This window comes from Habropoda laboriosa, unplaced genomic scaffold, assembly GCF_001263275.1.
Source record: "Habropoda laboriosa isolate 0110345459 unplaced genomic scaffold, ASM126327v1 scaffold57, whole genome shotgun sequence".
Classification (NCBI taxonomy): Eukaryota; Metazoa; Arthropoda; class Insecta; order Hymenoptera; family Apidae; genus Habropoda; species Habropoda laboriosa.
In genome coordinates this window covers 3,078,821-3,105,625 of record NW_017100229.1, presented here as the reverse complement: position 1 = coordinate 3,105,625, position 26,805 = coordinate 3,078,821, and the positions used below count along the sequence as shown (strand labels likewise).

At 43.9% G+C, this 26,805-nt stretch overlaps 3 protein-coding genes across 5 annotated transcripts in view; 2 read left to right on the top strand and 1 right to left on the bottom strand.

Moving 5' to 3' along the window:
- The first annotated feature begins 964 nt into the window (after nucleotides 1-964).
- LOC108571248 (cell death abnormality protein 1-like) lies at nucleotides 965-7,266 on the top strand. Its single transcript, XM_017933248.1, has 3 exons — nucleotides 965-971; nucleotides 1,334-3,856; nucleotides 6,575-7,266. Exons 1-3 carry the CDS (start codon nucleotides 965-967, stop codon nucleotides 7,264-7,266), a joined length of 3,222 nt encoding a protein of 1,073 aa, XP_017788737.1.
- A 410-nt stretch (nucleotides 7,267-7,676) lies between these two features.
- LOC108571411 overlaps nucleotides 7,677-26,805 on the bottom strand; it is a 45,839-nt gene continuing 26,710 nt past the window's right edge. Inside the window, exons 1-3 of one of the 3 annotated variants that reach the window (XM_017933437.1) lie at nucleotides 9,464-9,605; nucleotides 8,547-8,746; nucleotides 7,677-8,097 (exon numbers count right to left, since the gene is read on the bottom strand). In XM_017933437.1, coding sequence (XP_017788926.1) covers nucleotides 7,851-8,097; nucleotides 8,547-8,734 — 435 coding nt within the window. In that variant the 5' untranslated portion in view covers nucleotides 8,735-8,746; nucleotides 9,464-9,605 and the 3' untranslated portion in view covers nucleotides 7,677-7,850. Of the gene's footprint in view, nucleotides 8,098-8,546; nucleotides 8,747-9,463; nucleotides 9,606-26,805 lie in introns of those variants that run through there. The other 2 variants (XM_017933440.1, XM_017933438.1) reach the window with 2 other exon arrangements.
- LOC108571408 (serine proteinase stubble) lies at nucleotides 15,958-25,434 on the top strand. Its single transcript, XM_017933434.1, has 10 exons — nucleotides 15,958-16,063; nucleotides 18,786-19,105; nucleotides 19,376-20,852; nucleotides 22,139-22,285; nucleotides 22,489-22,632; nucleotides 23,231-23,307; nucleotides 23,633-23,733; nucleotides 23,975-24,246; nucleotides 24,350-24,504; nucleotides 25,154-25,434. Exons 1-10 carry the CDS (start codon nucleotides 15,958-15,960, stop codon nucleotides 25,316-25,318), a joined length of 2,964 nt encoding a protein of 987 aa, XP_017788923.1. The 3' UTR covers nucleotides 25,319-25,434.

Here is a 26,805-nt window from a genome sequence, read left to right as displayed (position 1 = left end):
TCTATCGAGACACTCCGACACTCACTCCTACAATCGACACGACGAAAGAATCACCGATTCACATTTCACAGGCCACAATTTTATCGAACACACACCTACTTCTATCTTCCGTCGACTGTACGCATGATAAATTGACGAAAAATAAAGTTCCCCCGTAGGTAAGCGCACACTTCTAATCGTCGACTGCCTTCAATTTTGTAATCGTCGATTACGAACGTAAACAATTTGGAAAAGCTTGCTCACGGTATGTCACTTATCGTGAGTTTACACAAAGCAGATTCGAAAGTGAGATCTTACCAGAAATTGTGTACAGATAAGGGGTACAAATTTCTTTTTCTTTTTTTTTTTTAATGAAAGGCCATTTTAGCCGACAGTATCGCACCACGCATATTTCACAGTGTAGATCATGCCTAAATCAGCAACGAAAGGGTTAACGTATTTTCACACTTGTCGCGATACCGCATCATCGTCGATCATAATTATCGGATGCACGTCGTTCGCGGATCTCGTCATAATCGAATTATTATCGCGCACATTTAAACCCCTTGCCCACGGTCGAAGAGAGTCGAATCGAGGACTGTTGCACGCTTAAATTTGCCACCGAAATGAACCGATTTCTCCCTTCCGTTAGTATTTTGTAATTACCCGTATCGATCGATTCTATTTTATCTTTTAATTAATAAGAGATCACGTCACAGCCGTTTTATGCATGTTTCAATGATACAGTATGACAAGTTCAAAGGTCCAAGTACAATGGAAATAAATTAAAATACCTGGATATCTCGTTGGAAAGAAAAAAAAACGAAATAAGTAAAAATGATAAATTCGAGATATGATAAGAATTGTGATCTGGTCAGCGATAAGACTTTGTGTATATATAAAAGTTCGTCGTAATCCTTACGTTTACCAGTTCCTTTGAAATACCCAAGAATAATAAAGTGCATTCGAACATTGCTCTCATACAATGAGAGGTGAGTATATTTTCATGGCGGTACAGGCACTCCCGAATGGGTGGAGGCTTTGAACGACAAGGGAGGATAATTATCGATCGTCTATTCCCAAAAAGGTGATTCTCGTAACTCGGTAACAGGTCCAAAGTGAACGTGCGAATGTGAAAGCACGTAGTATTTTTGGAAATAACGAACGAGGAAGCTTATTCGTTTATAAATGAAAAAAATCACTTCTTACGCCGTGTAGATATCGTTATCTTTAATATTTTTGCAATATATCTTCACCTCCTTTTTCCCTTTTGACACCTTCTTTTTTTCTTTCGACTGAGAATAAGCCATATACATACGTACCGATATCGATTATCAATTTCTATAAATTGCAGGATCGTGGGTGACCATAATTGCCGTGCTGGCAATAGCGGCGAGCGTTGCATCGTTCGACAAGGGTCAAATCCCAACGGAGTGCCCGTCAACGAATTCAACGACGGTGCTCCTCCGTCACGAGTACGATTGCACAAAGTTCTACAGATGTTCGATGGGCAAGAAAATTCTCGCCAATTGTCCGATGACACAAGAGAAGTATAGACTCTACTTCAACCCTGACCTCCAGATATGCGACTCGCCGTGGAAAGTAGAGTGCAAGAATAAAGAAATGAATTGTCAGACGGCCGCTACAAACGATCTAAATCAACCGCATCCGTACAACTGTCGTCTCTATTACACGTGTCAGAACGGCCGAAAGATACAGAAATCTTGCACCGGAGAGGATCGTTTCGATCACGAACGCCTCAGATGTCTGCCGAAAACTGAGACCGATTGCATAACCTACGTAGAAACGTGTCCACCTGACGGACTACTTGGCACTGTCCTACTACCGCACGACTGCATCCCGTCGAAATACTACGAATGCAGAGATGGGAAATTGATGGAAAAAGATTGTCCTGATAATGAAAATTTCGACACGAGTCTCAGGCAGTGTGACTCTGTCGTACAATGCCCTCCACACGGTAACGTCATTATTCCACACAAGACAGACTGTAGCATGTACTACAGGTGCGTGAACGGCGTGAAGACAGAGGAGAAATGCGAAGATGGACTCTCTTTCGACAGTGTGACGAGCATGTGTACCTGGCCACCGAGAGAGGACTGTTCGTTGAAATCGAACGGTCAAGCGGAAGCAGCTGAAGCATCTTCGTTCAAACGTTCAGCAAAACTGGCGTCGGATTTGTCAAGATCCTGCCAAGAATCTGACCGGTTTCCACACCAATGTTCCCGTGACCAGTATTACGAATGCATAAACGGCCAGCTAGTACTTAGAAAGTGCCCGGAAGGTTTCAACTACAACGACCTTTTGAAATCGTGCGAAAATGTTGCGAGTACGTTCGCCTACCAGAGCCAGAAATGTTCCAGAGTCGGGCAACTTCTGCCCTATCCGTACAACTGCACCCTCTATTACAGGTGCGAGAGAAAAGACCGCCAAACTCTTCTATCCTGTCTACAAGGACACCAGTTCAACGCACTCTTGGAAGCCTGTGATTTGCCTGCAAACGTGGACTGTTTCGAGAATACACCTTCAGGTACAGATTGTCCGATCTTAGACTGTGACGGTGTCATTCGGTACCGCGACGAGAAAGATTGTTCGCGGTATTACCAATGCGAGAACGGGAATAAAGTGGGAAAGAAGTGCCCGGAAGGTCTTCATTACGATCCCAAGATCCAGATGTGCAATTATCCGCAGAACGCTGGTTGCACGATTGACACGTGCATCACAGGAGACTTGAGCGAGCACGAGTGTCAATGCCACTTGTACTACGAGTGCGTCAACGGTGAAAAAGTAGTCCGCCCTTGTCCAGAAGGGAAAAATTTTGATTACATAAAAAAGGAATGCGTTTGGGAGGACAGAGCTATCTGTAAACCGTCCAACGCTACAGATCCGCAGTGTATAGGGAAATGTTCGTCGATAAACCCCTGGGAGAATTTGCCGCACAAAGACTGCCACAAGTATTGCCAGTGCAAGAACGGAGTCGGTCAAGCTGCCTCGTGTCCCAAGTATCAGGTGTACAACCCGGTTAGCGGAAGATGCGATTGGCCAGAGAACGTGAAAGACCTGAAGTGCGACCCTTTCCCGTGCGGCGATCAATCCTCTGGATCGCGGGTACCGCATATGTGTTACTGCGACAGATATTACGAATGCAAAAACGGCGAGAAAATTCTGGTACACTGCGACAAAGGTTGGCAATTCGACTACGTGTTACAGAAATGCATACTCTCGGAAGCTCATTGTTACAAAAATATCCACGTAAATCCCCCTCGCGGTTGCATCGTCAACGACGGATCCTCCCACGATCCTTCCGGCACGTATCCTCACGAAAACTGCAATCGGTATTGCAGTTATAACAACGGACATTGGGAGATAGTAACTTGCCGCGAGGATAGTTACTATAACACGGACATAGGTCGTTGCGATTGGCCGGAGAACATAAAACATCTAGGTTGCGATCCGTTCAACTGCGAGTCTCGCAAAGATAACGCGACGATGCCTCACGAGTGCGACTGCAACATCTACTATTTGTGCTACAAGGGCAGCAAGTATCAGAAATTCTGCAACGAGGGCGATGGATTCGATTTCACGTTGCATAAGTGTGTCAAGTACGAAGACGGTCATTGTTACAAGAAGCCTTCCGAGAAGAGACCCGCCGAGATCGAGGGGTGCATCGGTACCTGTCCATCCTCGGTACCTAATAATCGCATACGTTTACCTCACGAGGATTGCAAGAAATTTTGCACATGCGATTCACCAAATATGTACGTGAATCACTGTCTAAAGGATCTTGTTTACTGCGACAAGTTGAAGACCTGCACGTATCAATATAGGTCGCAGACATGCGACAGAGTGAGAGACATGTGTGCGTCGGAAGGAAGTTTCGACGAATTTCCCCGTTCGTCGGTGACGTTTTCCGAACAAACAGAGGAAATGATAGTTTGAACCCGGTGAACTTGTTAACGTGAAATGATCGTTAGATAAAGCAGATACAATTTTCTTGCTTTTAATTTGTGTTCCTCTACGTATCTGTTTTATTGTCAGCACCTCCATATTTATGTGTAAGCTTGAATAAATATTTAAAAAGTAAAACTGTAGACGTGGTAAATTTCTTTCTGACACCTGTCGAACATAGTTCGACGATAGATCGTACAGACTTTTTTCGTTCGCTTCAGAAGTTGAAAATTAAGGGGAAGACATTGCTGTAGCATAAGTTAGAACGACTTTCGTTCTTCTTCGTGCATCTGAACGCAACGAGTACACAAGTAGTTCTGTATTATCAAGTATTGTTATTGCGTGAAAAACAGAAATTCCGAAGTCCACGGTGAAAATGTCCGATAATTTTATTTAGAAAAAAAGAAACTTATTTAGTAAAAAAAACCGCACATAGAAGCATGAAACAAAACAAGATTAGGGGAATAGATATTACAGACCGACGAATCCAACGGAGAATCGCAGAAAATAGCCATTTTTGAAATGAAAAATTCACGTTAGGACATTTAAGAGTATTTTCCAAGGAACGAAAGATGTTCTAACCGTTTATCCGAAATGTGAAGAGGAAAGTTAGAAGAAAACAAGTCGAAATGTGAAAAAGTGACAGTGTCACGTTTCGTCCTCCAACTTGAAAATAATCCGAGAGAAAATCTGCGGGTAAAACGAATGAAAAATAGGAATCGAGTAAAATTAGAAAATTTGTCGACGTTTTATCCACATGTCTTCTTTCCTCTATTACTACCAACGCATCGAAATATTTTCGAATTATTCGAGTGCCAATTTCGTCTTAATCGAAAAATGCTATTACCTCGATCCACTTCGATCTTTCCTATTCTCACTTTTTTCACTTACTTAACCAGCCGTTACATAATTATATAGTTATAAAGTGACGTAGCATGCCTGTTTCTCTATCCCAGTTAGACGACATTCCAAAAATAAGGGACTCTTATCGACTCTATCAACGTTGACTAACTGTACCGTAAGATCACAAGGATAAGTATTTCTCTGATCGCAAGAAAGATGAACTTATCTTTAGATAAGAAATATCAAATTCGACAGTTACGAATCCGTGTATCTTCAAACTAATAAACTCTACACTATTCTACGCCAATCTTGCTTTCGGACATATGTATATCATTCGGTCGACTAATCCAAGATAAATCTGTAAGATCGACGATTGCGTTGTTACTTGCCACACTCGTTCAGCAACGATCTTACGCAGATTTTCTCTCGGATGATTTTCACGTTGGATCCGAAGGAATTCGATCGCTGTCACTTTTTTCACATTAGGAATTGTTTTCTGCAACTTTCCTGTCACACTTCGGATAAACAATTAGCACATCTTTCATTCCACGGAAGATACTCTTGAATGTCTTTGTTTATGAGGCCTCTATACTCATTTTCTAGCATCTCCTCCGTTATTACGTCTGCGCCGTTGATAGAATTCGAAAGACGATACAATTCAGCCCGGAAGAATCTGAGCGATTCACTTGGCAGCGGTGTTGTAAAAAGATTTTTGGGTAAATTTAACGGAACGTAGAAGCGTCCAGAACGAACCAGCTCTTTATTTCACAAACTTCACTATTGTAAATTGCACCGAATATTTGCAAGTAAGTATCTACGTAGGATGTGTAAAATTTGACCAGGCACGTTTCGGTACGCGGTGTGAAATACATAACGTGGGAACTATGAAAACAGGCCAAGTTATGTGCTTGTGTACACATACGATTACGCTTCGTATCTGGACACACGCTATCTTTGTATAATTGCACGTGTACTTCGCATAACGACAGATTAAAATTGATTTTATCAGACCGTTCGATCTAAGTTCAAAACGATTCCCCCCGTTATCGCGACTGAGATTTCGGTGAGCGAAAAATTCAAAAAAGAAGGAGAGAACACGGCACCTTTGATACATGTCGTGAAACATCACTGAGAAAGAGGGAACCGAGTTCCTTGCACTCGTCTCTTTTTACAATACTTTAATAAGTATTACTTAAGAGGTAATTTCGTGCACCCTTCTCTTAAAATTCGAAGAGAAACGTAGATTTAGTTAACATCGATAAGATAAATAATAAAGGAACGATGATATCGAGTAAGGTATAAAAGTGGGCACGATAGAATGAATTTTATCAGTATTTCTGTGGTACAGCAATACTGAAGTGTGTACGTTCGTTACATTTGGTACATGGTGTTGTCCGCAATGAAACGTAAGTAACTCGACATGTTTCCATAATTTGTTGTAAAAAAATAGAAGAACGAAGAGAAGAAAACGAAACGATTAACAAGACAATCTAACGGCTATAACGATCGATCGTCGATCGAATGATAAATTCCGATATAATCGCTATAAGATCTTTTTCGAAATTTCACATCTGCGTACTGAGATATTTGAACGATCTTCGCATATTTTCGACCGATTCTTCCAAACAAAATTTCCCACAACTTACTTCGCCAGACCGTTTCTTCGTCGACATTGTAAAATCTGAAATAACAGAGCTGACTCGATTTCTCCACCGAGCCGTTCAATTCTTCGTTCGGTCGGACAATTCAAATATCGCGATAACTAACGTATCTCTCGAAATTTCAGATTTCTACGCATTATCGTTAATTGCCGCTGTCGCGGTAACGGCCTGTGCTGCACAAAGTGTGGACAATCCCTGCATCCCGCTAGAACAGTGCCCACTGGAGAACCACAAGAACTATACCATTCACTTGGCTGATCCGTCTGATTGTCACAAATTTTACAAATGCGACCGTGGATGTGGATACTTGTTCGAGTGTCCAACTGCAGCAATAAACTCCAATATACACCTGGTCTTTAATCCAAGAGATCAAGTCTGTGATTGGCCCGAAAACGTGCCAGAAGCGTGCGGCATTCGACCACCAATAACACCACCACCAATAACATACCCACCCATAACACAACCACCGATAACATACCCACCGATAACACAACCACCGATAACATACCCACCGATAACACAACCACCGATAACATACCCACCGGTAACACAACCACCGATAACATACCCACCGATAACACAACCACCGATCACATACCCACCAGTAAACCCCGGAGGTGGTATAGCTATAAGATGTCCAGACATAGGCTCAATGCGCATAGCTCACGAGAGTAACTGCCAGTATTTCTACGACTGTCTCAATGGAGTGAAGACGCTTCATCAATGTAACGAAAACTTAATTTTCAATCCGTACGTCGAAGCATGCGACTACCCTATACATGTAGCGTGCATAATAACAGGCCATGTAAGTGTATAGACGGTATGCATAAGTAAAGAGCGAAGGAAGAGATTTCCGTTTGCAGCGATTACCAATATCATTGCGCAATCACACTTACCGTTCGCTTAACCTTAATCAAGGGTTTATCAATAAAATCTAAGTTAAATTAAAAACCGTTTACGATCATTCCACACTTACTTTTCTCCATTCCTATGCCCTGTACGTGTGTGTCAGTACGTATCCGAATGTTGCTGTAATAGTAAACTTGGAATGCGCGTTACGAAAGCCGATTCGGAAATTAAAACACTGGAAAACTGTTGTTACATGAAGTATATCGTTTATTTCGAATTGTAACCCTTTCGACTAACAGAAAATCATCATCGAACCAATCAGCGTCCAATCGTATTCACCTTTGTTGTAGTCTTAAGAGGTACCCCCTCTATCCCCCTGTCGAAAAATCTAAGCGAAATATTTTCCTCCGTTCTTTCCCTCTTTTTTTTTCTTTGGTATGTAAAATTATTCTCATTCAGTTTGATAAATATGTTTGAAAGAAGGGAGAAAGGAACAACGAAACGCAGTGTACACGGATCGTGCGTGTACGGTGGTAAACGTACAATACTATTTTACTGGACATCGTCGTAGTATTTGTCAACTATGTCCAACACGTGACAAGGTCGAAGGTCGACTCGCGAGGCAAGCTTTCCATCATCCGAGCTTTCCAGCTCTCCGGAAAAACGACTATCCTCCTGTTTCCTTTTCTCCAGTCTCGCGTGCTGCGATCTCTGAGAATTCTCCAGGATCGTTCTCATCGTGTCCAAGATATGATTAACTTCCGGCGTAGAGGACACGGTGTTTCCCCTTTTCCCGTACCTGTTCGTACATTTCATTTTCATTAAAACGATCGTCCGTGTTATTTTAGCAAAAGTCGCGTTACACCACCGGTTTATCAGTTTGTCCCTTTGCTTCAACGATATTTCAAATTGTGCAAGAAAAGGAACGATAAAGTACAACGAAAAAGATGGATTTCACCCTTTCGCTGCTATCGGCGTTTATAAAAATTTGGCCACGCTGTACTGTTGAAGCGTTTCGGCGCGCTTCCACGATAATTCAAGCCGTAATTTCATCCTTTCAAACGACAGAAGAAAGCGCGTTGTGCAACTAAAATCTGTCGCAGCGAAAGGGTTAACTGCTCGAGAAATGACACGTGGACAACTGTTTCCACCGTTCCTTCGCGTGTAACAGGTAAAGCTAAAGAATCGATCGCGTACGTTTCACGATACGCCCGTGTAAGGTTGTAACGTGCCAAGGTACATCATTACCTAGCTTTCCCGCTAAGCGAGTAGTAATCGCTGACGTGATCGAGATATCTCCTAAGCTCTTCTGGACTAGTAAACACTTCCGGTCGGGTTGGTCTAGCCATTGGTTCTGGTTCACCGTGAACAGTGACGGTAATCCCGACAACGACGAGGGCGAGCGACAAGTAGACGATATTTGAATACGATTGCATTCTTCTGCTATGCTGGAAAGAAGAAAGAAATTTCGAAATTGTTGCGTTTCCAAGTAAACGAACGGTGAAGCGTGAAACAGAATTTTTATCGGCCGCGTGTATATACTATACAGGCACACACGATACTACCGGCTGGTTTACGTAAAACCGGGAGAAACACGTCGCGAATATCTCCTTGTTGTTGCGGATTAATTTTCCGCACATTGTTCGGTGTAAACTGCCACGTAAAAGGTACACCCCGTTCGCGAGCTTGGTAATCCGACAGCAAAGCTACTTGCAGAGATGAACGGAATCTTCTTTACGAGTGATTTCGTGCTACTCCTCCCACCCTACTCTATATTGCGTTCTTTTTCTTTCTCGACATGCATTAACGCTTTACGTCACTGTGCCCCGGTGCAGGGATTAGAAGCTGACAGAGGAACGAGTTCGTTAGATGAAACGGTTAACCGGACGAGAAAGATGCGAATGATAACGACGAACAGAAGAAGATCGAACCGTCGCAAAATCGTGATTACAGTTTGATAAACGAGCAATGATTTTCCTCAATTTTGTTCCTCTTTCTCTCGGTGTTGTTTAAACGAAAAATCGTTACTTTTCACTCGCGTTCTCCGGATTATTGTACATCTACGCGGAGATAGTATCGCAGAATTCGTTCGATAGAAACAATTACACAAATCACACTATGTATCGACACAAATAATTACTTGATCGATGTCACTTGTTACTTACCCTGATCAATCGAGAAACTGAATCGTGTATTCCAGGTACGAAGAGAAGGGAGTAGAGATAGAGAGAGTGAGAGAGAAAGAGAGAGGGAGAGATATATGAATCTGTTCCAACGACTAGATATTTCCTCTGCTTTGACGAATGATTCAAGTGTCGAAATCGAATCGGCCGCTCGTGCCACGGGACAGGAGTATATATACCTGAGAACGCACCCTCTGGCTCATCCCCTCGTCGGCGGATCGTGTATCGCGCAGCCAATCCACGAGATTCAACCCTACCACCGGCCTCGCAACTTCCCCACTACTTCGTCCTTTGTTAGATCCTCTTTCGTTCATCTTTCCAACTCTCGTATACCGGGATAATTCGTAAAAATTCGATTAAAAGAACGGATCTGTCTGTGGAGAAACGACACGTCGATGGTGTGTATCTCTCCGCCATTCTCGCTAAGCAGCTATGTCGGGAAACAAAAGCTAGATCACTCGACTAAACGAGATAGTACCTTTTACGAGTACTTCTGGAAAAACGAGGAGGATCGAACAGATTGGAATCTTTATACATTGAGAAATTCGAAGCTGTTGTAGAATTCTGATTTTCACAATTCTTACTTTGTGAGAGGTTGAATACAGATACAACATTGGAAGCTCGTGGAAAAAGAATTCTATCGGTGGCATATTCGAAAGGAAACGTGCGCAGAGTGAACGTGCAAGTTTTCTTCGTTGGAAGAAGAAAGGAAAAATTGCACGACGTTTTCGAAAAGGTGACGTTCACGTTGAAAGTATTTCACGATAAATGCTCCCTGTAGGCGGCGTTTAACTCGCGAGCAATAAACCTCCGCAAAAGTGTAATCAGATTGGTCTGGAAACGCGGACTTACCACCGCGTGGCTTTTTATGAAACGTTCTCGCAAGCAAGATGTCTCGGCGACGTAAAGAACGGATATTACTTTCAGCCAAGAATCGGATATCCCCTCTTTGCACGCGTATTAACAGATTCTTTTGACGAGGAACACGGAGGGAAAAGAAACGAGATATGAAAAGTCGGAGGAAACCGTGTGATTTACGTAAGATTCGTCTCTTAGACACGTTCGATACACAACACCGATCGTTTAAACGTTTCGCGAATCAATTTAACCTCTCCTCCTACTCTGTCGTCTACTTATTTCCCAGCTCAGTTCCACAAAATTCACCCTCGCCACTTTCCACCCCTATCTATTTTATATTTAAAATAAAACCTGCCACCGTGATCCATTCTTCTCGTTCAACGAGGCGGATACACGTAGGTCGAACAGGTTAAACCCAGTTGAAACTTTCACGAGCGAGATATATCCTTGCTGGATACATTCGACAATCTTAAGATCGTTAAATCTGAGAGGTAGCTTGGTGAAACTTACGAAATTTGCTCGATAACGACGGGCAACGTCTGTAAGTACTGCAGGCGGGATAGGGATGGATCGTCGCCGCGCGTGTATCATACTTCCTGAACGCGTGGGATCGATGGAGAATCGTGATGGACATATTCGATATAGACGCGTTAAATGAGATTGCGGACACGTTCGCAAACAGGAGGATCATTTGGTACGAAGCGTCCAGTCAATGGAACAACCAACTATATTAATAAAAAGAAACAAGTATGTTAATAAAAGGACACCCTACAGGCTCTTCGGAGGGTGTTGTTCATCGTCGTCTCTGTTCCCAGGCCTTTAGGAATATAAAAAGCAGCCTCTAAGAGTTACCGTTAAACCGTGGATTAAATCTGTGCTTCCTTTTTCCCGTCTATTACCCGAGATTTTCATCGGGAAATACGAACGTTCGTTGTGTGAAATAATTGCTCGTTCATTGTTACCAAACATGCTGCTGCGATTTTCTTACTTTTTTCCAAGCACTCGCGATACGTACTTCTTTTGGGAGGCAGCTGTGCTTTCGACTTATCTACGGGTTTTGGAAACGTGAAGAAATCGCACGAGTGTTAATTCAACCACAATTTTTTCTGACAACAAAATTCTGAATTTGAAGCAAACACGAATAGAAATTCGTGAATTTCTCTCAACCGCGAATTCGACCGACATTCAACGACACATTTTCACCGGTAAACAGAACAAAACCTACTGTAAACGAGAAAACATCACATGTCATCGTGATAACTGTTCCCTTGATTCAACGCACGAGAACATATGCTCGTGTTTAGCCGGCCTTAACCAGGTTTCGAGTGTTCAATGAATTGGACGGATCATCGCAGTGCTACTCAACAGGTTGTTACAAGTCTCTTTTACAATCCACGAGCAACTTTGAACAATCACTCGTTGTGAAAATTAACCGACAAAGGGAAAGGACGAGCTTTACCATTTTCCCAACATCTTCGCTTGCAATTCGACGAAATGCGTATCGTTGCAAAAGAACGGTCGATTTTTTGCGATTTGAGAAGCACTGAGCAACGAAAGGATAAGCTCACCCCGTCGATCCTTATCGTTTAGGTAATTCCTTTTTGCTTCACATTTGCCATTATCGTTCGATTGATTTACAACTTTTCCCCTTCTCTATCTATCACCGTCCTGATTAACATTTCGAAATTTCGCGATAATTTGCGTCAGCGATACTCCAAAAAGAAAAAAATCCCTGGAACACTCGAGAAAACATCCAACATACCACGCACGATTATAGTTCATCGTTTGATTTTCAAACAGGACGAGGGCGCTGTGACCATCGAACGCTTCCGAGCCTATCGATCCGACAGGTGAGAAAGACTTACCTTCCACGGATAACCCCACGAACACGTGCAACAATAATCATTCGTTCATCGAACAAACTCATCCTCGATCATTTCCAACGCCAAACAAAAGGTACAATTACGAGTAACTCTCGATTAACAATACTCTACTTGAATTAATCCAACAGCAAGAACGTTCTACGTTCCATACTTTGTAGAAATGAGCTACCGTTGCCCAAAACCTCGGAAACCTGTCTATATTCTTAGCTCGGAAAACAGGTGAGAAAGAATAAGAAAGAAGAAAGGAGTAAGGATAACGTCGAAGAAAAGACGTGTTTCCTTGGGCCATACGGCGACCTGCGACGACGACGACGACGGCGACAACCAGGTCGAAGTGGGGACACGTTTGAGAAGGGCAGAAGAGCACCGCCAATCGACAGGGTCCGTAGAAGTAAGAGAGGCACAAAATGGTATAGCCTGTCGTTGGTGAAAAAAGGAAAGGAAGGTTGGTTTAGAAGGAGAAAGGCAACGGAGGAGAACGGTCATTGCCACCACCTCACCTCGAGCCGGTGCTAAAGTCTCCGTTACAAGGTGTATCCTCGACCCTGCTACGGCCTATTCTGCACAATTGTCCTATAGTTTAGCTTGGCTTGGTTCGTTCGGGGCCGTAGTGGGGCCCCAAAGCCAACGACGATGCGTCGTGTTGGGATTCGTGCATGCGGAGCGCACCCGAGAGCACCTGGATCGGTGATCCAGAAGTCGTGAACCACGCTAAGATCACCGACAAACCAGTTCGATCGGTGCTAAGCTGTGGCAACCACCTCGATATATCCGTTCGAGAAGAAGAACCGAGATCCTGCCAGAGATCTCTAACAAACACACGCAAACAGACACGCGAGATCTCTGATCCGTTCGTTTCTTCTTTCTTTTCGTTCGTTCATTTTTTTGGTTTCTCGAGCGGGTTAGAAAGGAGGATCGATTCGTCTATACGGGACGAAGAGATAAACAGAGGTGCGCACCCTGACCTGTTCGGTGATTCGGCGAAATCGTTGAATACGATCAATGAGACTCGTGTCTCTACGCGTTCGGTTCAATTTTCCCCGAGTTCACGTTGCTTCGATCGCCGGTGAATTTTTGCTCGGTGGCTGAACGGAGTTCGACAACAGAGAAATTTGACGCGAGGGTGAGAATTGCCAGCCTGCTAGGGGGATGATGACTCTCCAAGCTTGACCACACGACGGACCAGCCTTCGTCGTTGCAATCGGCCGCGCTGCTGACAAACTCCCCCGGTAAAGGTAAGATTTTTACACGTTACTCGTTCGGATAGAAAGAATCATCAGAAAATAGTCTCGATACGGAGTTTACCTACGCGGAGGAAACAGTCCGGTACGCTGTTGGATTTGCCAAAGTGAACCGTATGTCGTTCACACGAATAGCGGTACCACTCGTTCCTTCCAGCAGAATTCAAACTTTCACGAACACCGCGATGCTTGGTATGAGTGTCATTCTGATTCGACGAATACCGCCCCGTTTCGTACGTGATTCACGGTCGAAACCGCGAAGACACAGTCCGGCGAGGATAGAAAGAAAAGTCTCGTCCTCGGGATTGTATAAGATTAACGAAATGTCGTTAAATGGTAAATTAAAGTACACGTGAAGAGAATCGTACGAACGTGTTCTGTCGCACCGTCGAGAAAAGATATATTCGGTGTGCATCGTTCGTTACATCCAAAGTTTCTCTTCTTCGAAGCTGAAATATTCGGCTAATTCGTGTATTTACGAGCCTACTCTTAACGAGTTTTCCTCGATACGATCGTCTGTCCGCCTGGAAATTGGCCATTTTATCCCTACGAACTGTACTTCGCCGCCAACCCACATGTGCGCCTCGTATTAGATACGTGCGTACAAATGAAAGTGGCCTGTACCGTTACAACATACGCACCGTGCTACAACAATAGCTTTTTTACACGTGCATACGTGCGTGTGTGTGTGTGTGTGCGCGAGTGTGTGCGTAAAAATCACGAAATTCACGAAAGGATCGTTGCTGCGAAACTAAACGACGAAGGATATCCCGCAATTATCCGACTTCGATTACACGCGCCGTGCAAAAGCAGCCAGAGTTAATGCACGCGTTTTACCTAGAATTAATGCCATTAGACCGCGGATGTTTATGCAGTTACAACATATAGAAATATGGAAAATGTGCGAGAGTAACGTTAGAGTACCTCTAGAAATAATTAAGCAACGCTAATAAAATGTACCATGGTACGTGAGAATGTTTAAAAGGATCGATTCTAGTAATCAAGGATAATCTGTACTCGAAGCTGTGTTCGGTAAATCGTGTTCCTTTTTGGAACGTGCAGAGCTAGAACGAGTTCTACTCATTGGAGAGAGAGAGAGAGAGAGAGAGAGAGAGAGAGAGAGAGAGAGAAAGAGACTGCTACATACAAAGTGTAGTCTCCGCGAGCTGTTAAAAGGAGAAAAAAGAAAGAAAATAGGCTGTTCGAAATGGAGACACGGGGGAAGATAACTGTCGCCTAACTAATCAGAGGCAGGAAACCAGCAACCTGACCATCGACAAGCGGACACGACTCACGCGTCGACATTTGTTGCTTCATCCACCCGAATTCCTGCCTCTGGGTAACTGTAACGGTTTTTATCACTTCCTCAAGGAGGAGGAGCGAGTGCACGTTGGATGAGATCATTGCATTTCCACGGATAGCTTGAGGGAAAAACGAGAATTACCTGAAACTTCAGGCGAAACGAAAGCTTTTTTTTCTTCTTCTTCTTCTTTCTAACATTTCTCGAAAAAAAAAAAAAAAAAAAAAAAAAAAAAGACACGACGCATCTTTTCATTTCTGTCTACATATGTGTACGATTCGTTTCTTCTTCTTCTTCTTCGTTCTATATATTCCTTCGAGTCTATTGTTTCAGTGGAAAGATAAGTACGATTGAGCAATAATGGAAACGAGAAACGACAAAGTTCAACAGTTTATTCAACTGGACAGGACATAACGTTACACCCGAATTCTTGCTTCTGAATAACTGTAACTTTGTTCTTACAAGAGGAATATCGGTATGTCGAATGACTGGTATGTCGAACGACATTAGTAATCGTCGAGATGAACCAAGGAAAAGGATTATACTTGGAAAGTAGCTGCGTGTACGTGCAGTAGCATCAACAGAGAAAATCTAACGATCTCTATTTCTCTTCTGGCTTCATTGTTGCTTTCACGTAATATTGTACTCTTGTTGAAAACGAGCGTCCGTTCTCATAAGGTCGTTCCACTCACGATCCTTTCTATTCCTGCGATGAGACAACCTTATGACTGTTATCTTTCCACCGGCTTCTTTTTCTTTTTGTCTAACAAGTAAATTTTACCTCTGTACAGTACCTTCCTATCGAACGACCGAAACACGTTCCATTCCCTTTTTCTTTATCTTTCACTGAAATTTTCTCAATAAATCCCTGTCAATCAAACACAATACCGACAAATATCGAAAAAAATTCGACAAACATTCGTATCTTATCTGAAACGAATTAACAAGGTTATACGCGGCTACGGTGTAACAGTGGCCTTTCATTCGTATCTTATCTAAATACACGTTTTACGAATTTCACTTAATAATCGCGATTTTCCGTTTGAACGGTGTATCGTGAATTTCGTTAATTACCCTAAATGGCGGAAAATTAGACAATCATACGGCGCAACGCGCACGATCGTCGCGATTCGTAAGGATTTCGAAGGAACATCGTTCTCTCTGCAATTCAACATTTTCACGCTACTTTTACAGATGTGGGATCGAGAAAGACAAGCCTGGGCCGTCGTCTTCCTAGGCAACGTGCTGATCAACACAGTGATCGCCTCGCCGATCTACGTTCCACAATTCATACCTGGAAGTAAGTAATCTTCGATAAAAGAATCGACTGTTTTGTTCACGATTAAAACGCAATCTTTCCTATCGGTAGCTAAGCGAGCCTCGATCCAATCTTAATTTCACAATGGAAAAAGTCAACATTATCGAGCTTCCACGGAATTTCACAAATCACAATTCACGGAGGTCCATAGACCTACTGTCTTGGAAAATCTCATCCTTAGCAAAGGGTTAACTGATCAAGTTGCACAGAAATGTTCATCTTTGAAAAAAATCCTCCTCCTCTTTGATCCCTTCTAGCTTGCACACTTCTCTGTTTCCCCGTGGTTCTTGGATTTCCCTCGAGTGTCGAGCCGTATAACGGATCGGTACGCAAATACTCGGTGGCACGGGCAACGTTGAACTTGCGCGCCTGGTACACGCATATTCTCGTATTCGAGCTCGACACGCACAATTGCACGCGTGCTTACGCTTACCTGTCAGTAGCCCGCAGGACGACATTGAACCTACCTTGGATTCGAGCTCGAATGGAACGTGGGCGGACTGGTCAGTTTTCTATGGAAGTAGGTCAGGCCCGGTCATCGGCGCTCCACACGACTTGCACTGATTTTTCCGCATCTTGTCATCTTCGTTCTCATCGGTATTCATGTCGTTTCACTCAACAGAGCTCCATCAGTCGTCACAGTGAAATCGGTCATCGTACATGGGGACAGCTACTCGAATAACACGGATGAAAAAGTCGTAAGACAATTGAACGCACACGATGTCAGAGGAGTGTAAAGCAAGATACGGTCGTTTCTTTTGCAATCTCGTGACCGTACCTTCTCGTATTAGAATTATCCGTGTAACAGGATTGAACAGGTAGGATTCGAACGATTCTGCGATACCGATTAACCCTGTAAATCGAAATTTGTCCGTAGAAGGATCTATTCGGATCGAACATGTTCCACGGTCTTCGACGTTCAGTGAAACACTTTCGTACTGTCAGTGAAATCGTTCCGGAGGGATTCTCGTGGGCGTGCACACGTGCTCAACATTTACACATTAGCGTTCGATATGGCGAACACTGAAATTCCGACAAGTGCGTAATGGAATCGGCAACTTTCTTTCGGGACACTGTCTGACTCACGTCAGACGACACTTCCGCCTAGCATACATTCTCTACGCGGAAGGACACGCAGAACGATCGTTGGACAAGGGAACTGACCGACTAACCCGAAAGGAAGGGTGCCGGGTTTGTATATAATTTCACGGTCCATTTTCACTCGCCACGGCCATCAACCTCGCCTGCCCACGAAGAAAGTAAATATCCCGAGAAGAAAAAGAACGCGTTACGTTTGTAACCTTGTAATCTCTCTATATTCTCGAATGCAAATTGATCTCGTTCCATCCATCTATCATCCACGAACGAAAGTCATTTTTATACGCGCAACAAATTAAACGTCGCTTGAAATCTGATAACACGCGACAGTTACCACGGGATTACTCGAATTATCTCGATGAATGAGCAAAAAGTATTTCGATCGGATCTTTGTTGCGTCATTTATCGCCAAAGGGAATTCTTCCGACGTTGTCATCCTTCTTTTTGAAAATCGTCAAGCAACCCTGTGGTTTCTCTTTGTTCTACCGATTTTTCGTGTCCAAGCGGTATAACGATGTGTTGGTGCGTGTGTCCGATTCGTAGAAATAGTTCGGTTCCAGATATTCGTCGATTTAATCGCGGTCCGTGAGTCATAGAGAACATCGGAATGCTCGCAAGGATTTCGTTAGATAGCAAAGTATATACGTACACCAGAAGGAAGGTGAGGAGATTGTGAGGTGTCTTAGAGGGAAACGGGCTGTTACATTAGGCTATGACTGTGACCCACTTTTGGCTCGGGCAACTAGCTCATACATCGAAACGTAACGGTACCAAGATGCTTCGCCTCTTGGCTGACATCAATTCGTTTCTTCGATAACGCCTGCTGTACGCTTAATGCATCATTGTCGCTCCATAATCGTTTGGAAATTAACCGATAATCATTGACGCGATACACGAATATCGATACAATCAACGTGTCCTGTATCACGTATACATAGGTATATGTAAGCCGAGCTCTGTTTTAGATTGGACGAAAATTTACGAGCAATATATCGTTTCAGATTGAACAGGGTCGAGAAACCGTTTCAAATTTCCCCATATATTTTTCCATCGTTATCCCGTTATTTTTCAGCCGTCGTATATACACCTTTTCCTTCTTACTCTTTCTCTTAAATAGACATTTTCAACTCTATTGAGATAAATAGTGGATACAATTAGAAGAAGACCCAGAAGCAGGCGTCGAGAGATTTGCAGCTTCTTCCCGTCGACTGTTATTAATCGATCACACGACACGGTGTCGTTTGTTATCGGTGACAAGGATCGCGGTTACACACTGTACGACGATTAAGACGAGATTATAAACTATGACGATACCAAGCACGAAGTATTACGCGGTGAATGTGGAACACATAGCGAATGCACAGTTAGAGGTACCGAGTTGACGTTAAACTTGGACGAGAGATCACGGAAAAGCGGACACTGATCTCCTCGTTTCTTCCTACTTTCAAGTATACCTATCGATTACTTCCACTTCTTTTTTCTTTCGTTCACTCTGTAACCGATTGTCCGTGTGAAAGGGGTAAAACCAGAAACGAAGCGAACGATTAGGAGTCTGAATAAAATACGACAAATAGTGCAGTTTGAAAATTATTCTTCGCGTATTCAGGTACAGGAAGGAACATCAGACACTTGCCCTGCGTTTCTCGACGAACCGGCGAGACCGGTGTTTGCATGTTCGCGTTTACATGCGCCAAGGCGAATGGCACACACCTAGGCACCTGCATCGATCGTTTCTACTTTGGTAGCTGTTGCAAGATCGACGAGGAACCGGATATTTTTCCGCAGGACAACAGTATCGACGATGGACCGCCTGCCAGGCCGTTCGTCACGACCCACGGGCCGATCGAGAGTAACGACATACCCGAGTACTTCTCAAGGCCGAAGCCAATCAACGAGGAGAAACCATCTGGTACATACTCGACGGAGGCAAGTGCATTTATCACTTTGTGTGTACACGTTACAATTTTCTCGGAGAATCGTCTTCTTCAAGGATGGCATTCTTCTTATTTCGCGAGTTTCTTTCTTCTCTTATTTGAACGTACACTTTTTAGAGGAATATAAAGTTCGTCGCATTCTCGCGGTCTTTGATCTCGCGTGCAAAAGAACGACGAATCTTTCTGCTATCGCGTCCTCCAGAGGGTGATCGAACGTTTCACACGAGATAATCGAATTTCCTCTTGTTTGCAAATACTTCAGGAGACGACCACCAAGCAATCTACACGACCGTTATCGAGTACAGTGAAAGAAACGACAAAACTCGCGACGAAAAAGCCAGCAGTGCTGACGAGCGTCGAAACAACCACGCAACCGGTTCTATTATCGACCTTTCAAACTGTGCAGAACTCGTCGAGGGAAGATTCGACGACAAAAAGTCCACCGTCGAGAGTCACGAGCAGTACTGTACAACCGGCGCAAAAACCGTCCAGCACGATCATGGAAATCACGAGCACCACGAGCAAACCCTCCTCTACGTTGACCTCGTCCATCACTTCGAGGCCAACGACACTGGAGACCGTGACAAAACCGCCGTCCACCGCGCAAACCTTTGCTCAAACAACCAAACCGATAACCAAAAAACCAGTTCACACGTCCACCACTCATAAACCGACCCATTCTGTCACGTACAAGCCGATTCACTCGACGATTCACAGGCTCAACGAGACAACCACGCCTAAGCCCATCCTTCAATCGACCACCGATCGAACCACCTTAACAACCACGTCGAGAACCGTGATTACGACTACTCAGAGGATCGTCCCTATCACCAGGTTCCCACCGAGAAACACGACAACCTCGAAACCGTTGACTCATGCCACGACCAAGAGACCGATCACCAGCACCAGAAGACCAGCGATCACCACGAAGAAGCCGAGTACGCACACGAAGAGACCTGTTACCACAGCCAAACCATTCACAGCTACAAGTTTCGCTACGTCTACGTCAACGACTACGCCGAAACCGTTGTTAACGTCTGTCAAAGATCGACCAACGACCCCTACAACCACCGAGACCGTCTTCTCGACAGAGACAAGGCCTCTAACGTCCACCACGGAGACTGTGACCGTTCAGAAACTCACCACAACCACTACTACAACAACGAAACCAGTGCACAAAATTAAACCTACCACTGTTCGAACGACAACAACGAAGCCTTCGACGACCACTTCGAGGCCGAAACCAACGAAAATCGGCACGACGACGACGACGACGACGACGACGACGACGACGACGAAAACGGTACCCAAGCCGGATTACACGACGACCACCGAGAAAACGGTACCTCTGTCGTCGTTAGATCCTTCCAGCTCGGCTGTTACGAAACCCAGACCAACGGTAGAATCGACGAAACCAGCTAAACCGTTGAGTAAACCTATCACGAGGCCGTCCTCGTCTACTACACCCTCGTCAGTTTTTAATTCCACCGTGATAACCAACACCAGTTCCGTGTCTTCGTCTTCCACGGAAGCTGTTGCTACCACCACAGCCACGTATGCTACACCTACGAAAGTGTCGTCGATCGTTAATCAGACCACGGCCGATGTCTCTCAGACGACTTATTCACCTGGATTGGTCACGTGGACGTCGAGTTCAGACGACACGACTACGAGAACCCCTGAAATCTCGTCGACGACGACGACGACGACGACGACGACGACGACGATCACGCAACCAGGTGAGTGAACAGCTAACGTTCTCGTGCGGAGGGGAAAAAGGGGAGGAGGAGGTGGGGAAGTAATAAATTTGAAAGATTCAGGTGTAACGGCACCAGCTGAGTAATAATGCTCGATTCAATTGGTTAAGTTCGTTTAACGCGTTAATTGGCCAATTTGTATTCATATAATTCGCAATTAATCAACGCGTGCGCATGGAACAAGTAGAATCTCGTTTAGCATTTTCTTACACGTTTCACGGTGAAATCGAAGGAAAACGGATGCGCGTTGTGTAACTCGACGGTGTTTTTTCGTCGATGGGAAAACATCTCGATGGCGATTCACGTCGAAACGCACGCCACTTGCATTAAGTAACGTCGATCCGACCGATCAACCGCGAAATCTTCACCCTTGTTCGTGCTTTCACCGTCTCGTGAATTTAATAAACTCGAGCGAGGAATTCGTATCGTGAATTCGTACAGTTCCCTTCTTCCTCAAATTCCACCGTTCATTCTCCAGGAATTCGAATTATCGGTCTCTCCCTTGTAACAAACGAACAGATTTATTTCACCTATTCGCAAAATTACTATATCTTCATTTCACTAAAAAGAGAAAAGATTTCTAAATTTCCTGAAAACTGCCACGAAGTCGTTAACGCGATGAAAATGGCTACCAGCGAACCACTGTCCAATCCGTTCGTTCGATCGTAAAACCATCCACGTGTGAATTAAAAAAAGAAAGAAAGCAGACAATCAAGAGATCGTTGTAATTCAACGTCGTGCTAGCAATTTCCTCGTTGCATCGATTCACATCGACAGCCGATCAGCGGTGACACCGTGCGAACGCGTTGCGTGACCTTGCGTGGATAATTACATATTCCATTAAGCGGGAGTGCAACGAAAACGCGGGAAATAGGATTTCTCTCCGCGGCGACACGTGTTGATCGTGTACGGTAGAGAATCGTTTCGTGTTTCATTAAACGAACGAAAGGTCGTCGCGTGTATCGATACGAGATGAGAAATTCTGTTGCGGCTGAAGGAACGCCGTAACGGTTCAAACCATACCACCGTAATCTTTCCTCTCGAATGCTCAGCATCCACCATCAGGCCCTCTCTCTCTCTCCCCCCAATCTCGTTGTAATTTAAACCAGTCGAATTTTATTTTCCAATAACTGCACTTTGCTCCAGTTTACGCATGCAAACACGTATTATTTTCTTCGTCTCATCCTGATTATTTTTCTTCTCTCTCTCTCTCTCTCTCTCTCTCTCTCTCTCTCTCTCTCTTTCTTTGCTTCGACGAACTCGTACAGATCAAACGGAAAGCGATTGGACACCCATAACCACGCCAGACGGATGGATCATGATTCAATCGCCCACTACGAAGAAACCAGCTCAAACGTCGGAAGAAACGACCGAGAAACCGATCTTAGAATCGACGTTGCCACCGAGCACTTCCGGTACGATGAAAGATCAACTTCTCTTTTTCGTTCAACGCCTCGATTCAACGATCCAGTCGCATTTGAATTCTAGCTGAAGCTTTTAAGTTATAAATCTGAGCATCGAAGCATGCGCGTCTTTATCTGGCACAGTATTATTCGAGGAATGAAATTGCGACATTTTCGTTCGCCAAGTATCATCGCGAAGGTTTCTCGTGTTTCAGCTAAGCCTACGACTGAAAGTACCACCGAGCGTGTAACGAAAAGGCCGACAATTCTAACAACTTTATCGAGCATCGCGAGCGTGACGATAGACACCGAACTTCCGGTACCAATGGAAACGCTCAACATGTCCGATTACAAGCAAGGTGAGCTGAAAATTCTCCAGCATTTTCTCATCACCGAACGCCGTTCCGATCGACGGAGATAACAACCAGGTCCCCCTTTTTTTTTTTACAACGATCTATTATTCACGCGAATTTCGAGATATCGAGCGCCGCGATGAACTTAGAATCCATGGTCGATAATATAGAAACCTGAGTGTTGTTCAATCGGATTGCACAAATCTTCGGTATTCCACTCCTTCGTGCGATTAAACTACGCGAGAGAGATATAAAAATAGCGGATGAACAGGCAGGATTACGTAAAGGGGAAGCGGCAGACACGTTCACGGTTCGTTCTTCCCATTCATACGAATCACGAAATCGTAAAATCGTGGTTAAAAACGCGGAGGAAAAAAATGGGGGAAAAAGTGGTCGATCTTTCTGGTGTGTCGAATCGTCGAACCGCAGAATCGTACGCATAATTAGAGGTATGAGGAAAAGAAAGAGAGAAAAAATCGTCGGGCGGTCACGATGATACCGGTTCGTCCAGTCGGACAAATATAGAAGTTCTCCAACATGGCGGTCTCAATGAGACTGGCGAATTTGCTGAATGGCTTGAATTCGACGATGCTTGTTCTTGCAGTGTGCGGAAGAAGATTGTTCCCGGAATCGCGGATCGTCGGTGGTAATCGTAGCTCGTTCGGTAAATGGCCCTGGCAGGTAGGTGAAGTTTTTTTTTCTCTGAAATTTTTCAATCGTCGAACGTCATCTTTGCTCTTTTTTCTTCTTTTTTTTTTATCTCCCACCTGAACGTCGCGACACACTTTTCTTCTTCCACGAGAAAATTACGCGACACTTTCATGACACATCGTACATCTAGCTAAACGATTACGTTCTGCACATAATTCTCGGATCTCCTCGCGCGAGGTGTGTGTCTTCCATAATTGATAGACGCAGATAGAGAGAGAGAGAGAGAGAGAGTGTGCGTGTGTGTCGAGGCACGATGATCGTTCTTCGTTGAACAAGATGAACGTTTTCCTTTCAGATCTCGTTACGCCAGTGGAGAACGTCCACGTATTTGCACAAATGCGGCGCAGCTTTGCTTAACGAGAATTGGGCTATAACGGCGGCTCACTGTGTCGAAAAGTTCGTATCGCTTGAATTACATTACGTGTAATTCTCAATCGTTCCCCTCCGATTACATCACACAATCCTTATCTCACCTTTCAATTAATTATCGGTCAACAGAAAAGAACAAATATGTGCACACGTACATATGTAAAGTAACAGCCTTTCCAATTAGCCAATTTCATTGTATCGATGTCTCCTTATCTTTTCTTTTTTTCGTTTTTTCCTTCTATTTTTTTAATACATTTCTCGTGTACAGCGTACCACCGAGCGATCTATTGCTGCGAATCGGCGAGCACGATCTTGCCAACGAAGACGAGCCGTACGGTTATCAGGAGAGAAGAGTGCAAATTGTCGCGAGTCATCCGCAATTCGATCCAAGGACCTTCGAGTACGATCTCGCTCTGTTGAGATTCTACGAGCCCCTATTGCCGTTCCAACCGAACGTTCTGCCTATTTGCTTGCCGGACGACGACGAAAATTACGTTGGTCGTACAGCTTATGTCACCGGCTGGGGCCGACTTTATGACGGTACTCGTACATTTCACTTCTCGGCGAATACTGAAGGATCGTTTGTTTGAAAAAACAAAAATGAATACGTCGAATATGACTTTTTTTTTTTTTTCATCGTCAGAGGGACCGTTACCGTCGATGCTTCAGGAAGTGGCTGTGCCGGTGATTAACAACACTATGTGCGAGAATATGTACAGAAACGCAGGATACATCGAGCACATTCCGCATATTTTCATTTGTGCAGGATGGAAGAATGGAGGATTCGATTCCTGCGAGGTAGAATGATTTTACGAGCTTCGAATTGGATATACATACATACATGAATGATAATTCGTTCTTTTTCTTTCTTTCTGTACTCTAAGGATAGTTGTTCATTCGAGAGTAAAGTTGGTGCGGATTGCTCTCGAGAGTGAAATTTACCAGTGCACAAAGTATCCAGAGTAATGGCTATCTCTTTCTCTCCTTCTCTCTAAAAAATTCTCACGACTCTCGTTACTCTCAAACCTTGACTATCTGTGCACTCTAAGGATACTTATGCATTTCTGAGTAAAATTATCGCGAATTGCTCTCGAGAGTGAAATTTATCAGTGCACAAGGTATCCAGAGTATTCTCTCCCCTCTTTCTCTCCCTCTCTCCAAAAAATTCTCACGACTCTCGTTCCCTACTCTCAAATCTTGACTCTGTACTCTAAGAATACTTTATCGGTGCACAAGGAATCCAGAGTATTCTCTCCCTCTCTCCAAAAAATTCTCACGACTCTCATTACTCCCAAATCTTTGCCAAATCTAACTCCCTTACCCTCGCACTACTCCCCTAATCTTCTCGCTCTAGGCAGAAATTTCCGAAAGGCATCTCTCGAAAAATTCTAATCACCTCCGCGCTGTTCTAACTATTTACCTATTATCGTCCATACACTCGTTTCAGGGTGACAGCGGTGGACCAATGGTGATTCAAAGAGCGCGTGACAAACGATGGATCCTCGCGGGAGTAATTAGCTGGGGCATCGGTTGCGCGGTACCAAATCAACCAGGCGTTTACACACGCATCTCCGAGTTTCGTGAATGGATCAACCAAATACTGCAGTTCTAAGCTCTCTAACCAACAAATCGTCTCAACCTTTTCGGATACGCAGATCAAATCTGGGTGAAAACCACAAGGAGCACGATTACTCCAACGATATCGACTTCCGTATAAGGAACGTATACACCAACCAGTCGAAATATTAGAAAAAAGTTTCTGCCTCGTGTGTATAATATACTACGTGGAAAGAGTCGCGTGCTACGTTTCTCAACGTGAACTTTTGCATTTAGTGAATAATTAAAACGAAAAGAAAAAAAAAAAAAAAAAGAACGAAAAGGAACGAACGAGAAGCTGCGTACGTACTCTAAAACGTGCAATACACTCTCCTCATGATAATTCTATCAAACTTCGATATCAAATTAGATTAAAAACGTTCTCGTATTGCGTGATATGTAAAATGTTGAATAAGCGCGATATTATGTTAAATCACGTGTGTCAGACTCTTTACGTCACATTTTAATCGCTCGATTTAGCCACACGATCAACCTTACGGCATGCCGTTTCGAATTGTTCACCGGGTAACTGTTGCCACCTTTTCGTTCGTACTGTTAACATTCTCACACGTTCGTGTAACGATCGTCGGTAGACTAGCGTTCTACGATGCCAACAGTAGCGTCGTAAATGTTGAACAATAAAATCTACCCAGCTGTATAATGTTAATTCAACATCTGTCACGTGGTGGGGATGATTTTCAACGCTTCTCGATGGACTCGCGTTGCGTTACGTCGTTTCAACGAGAAGACGAACGGGGGTGGAATTTCGAGTGTATCAATCAGATACCGATCGACGATAAGATACACTTTGCAGACATTCTCGGATCCACCGAGTATTATCGTAAAATTTCTCTCTTTTCTTGTCCACTATCCTACGGGAGAATTGTAAAGGAGTGTATTTTCCATTTTCACGTCTTCCAAAACGGCTGCTCGAAGCTGACAATTACGCATCGTGATCCACGATATTATACATATATGTATACACTTCCGGTTCACGCGTCTTGGATCACAGTGCACGTCCGACACGTTGCGCGAGCAAACGCACGATATAATAATTATCGATCCGTAATTCTCTATCGATCTGTACATAATTTACGAACGAGTTCGAGTATTCTTTTTCCTTCGCGTTCGTATCTCGTGTCTCGAGAGAACATTCTCGATACGTAGATTCTATTTTTTTTTTTTTTTTTCTTCTTATCTATGACGAAGATGCTTATTTCAGAGTGATCGATAAAACGCCGTGAGGAATTTTCATTGAAACGAAAGCGAGCCGATAAAATGCCGTGAAATCGGTAACGAAATGAATCACAGAGCCCGATACTGTTTACGTTTTCGTGTACGTTTAAAAAAGTCATTGTCGAAAATATCATACGACCGATTCTAATCGGTCCAATCTTGATCGACAATTCGTACGATAACAGGAGAGGCGTTCGTTATCTCGAGAATTTCACGGCGCATGATTGATCATTGTGATATACGTAATAAACAAATGATCAATTAGAT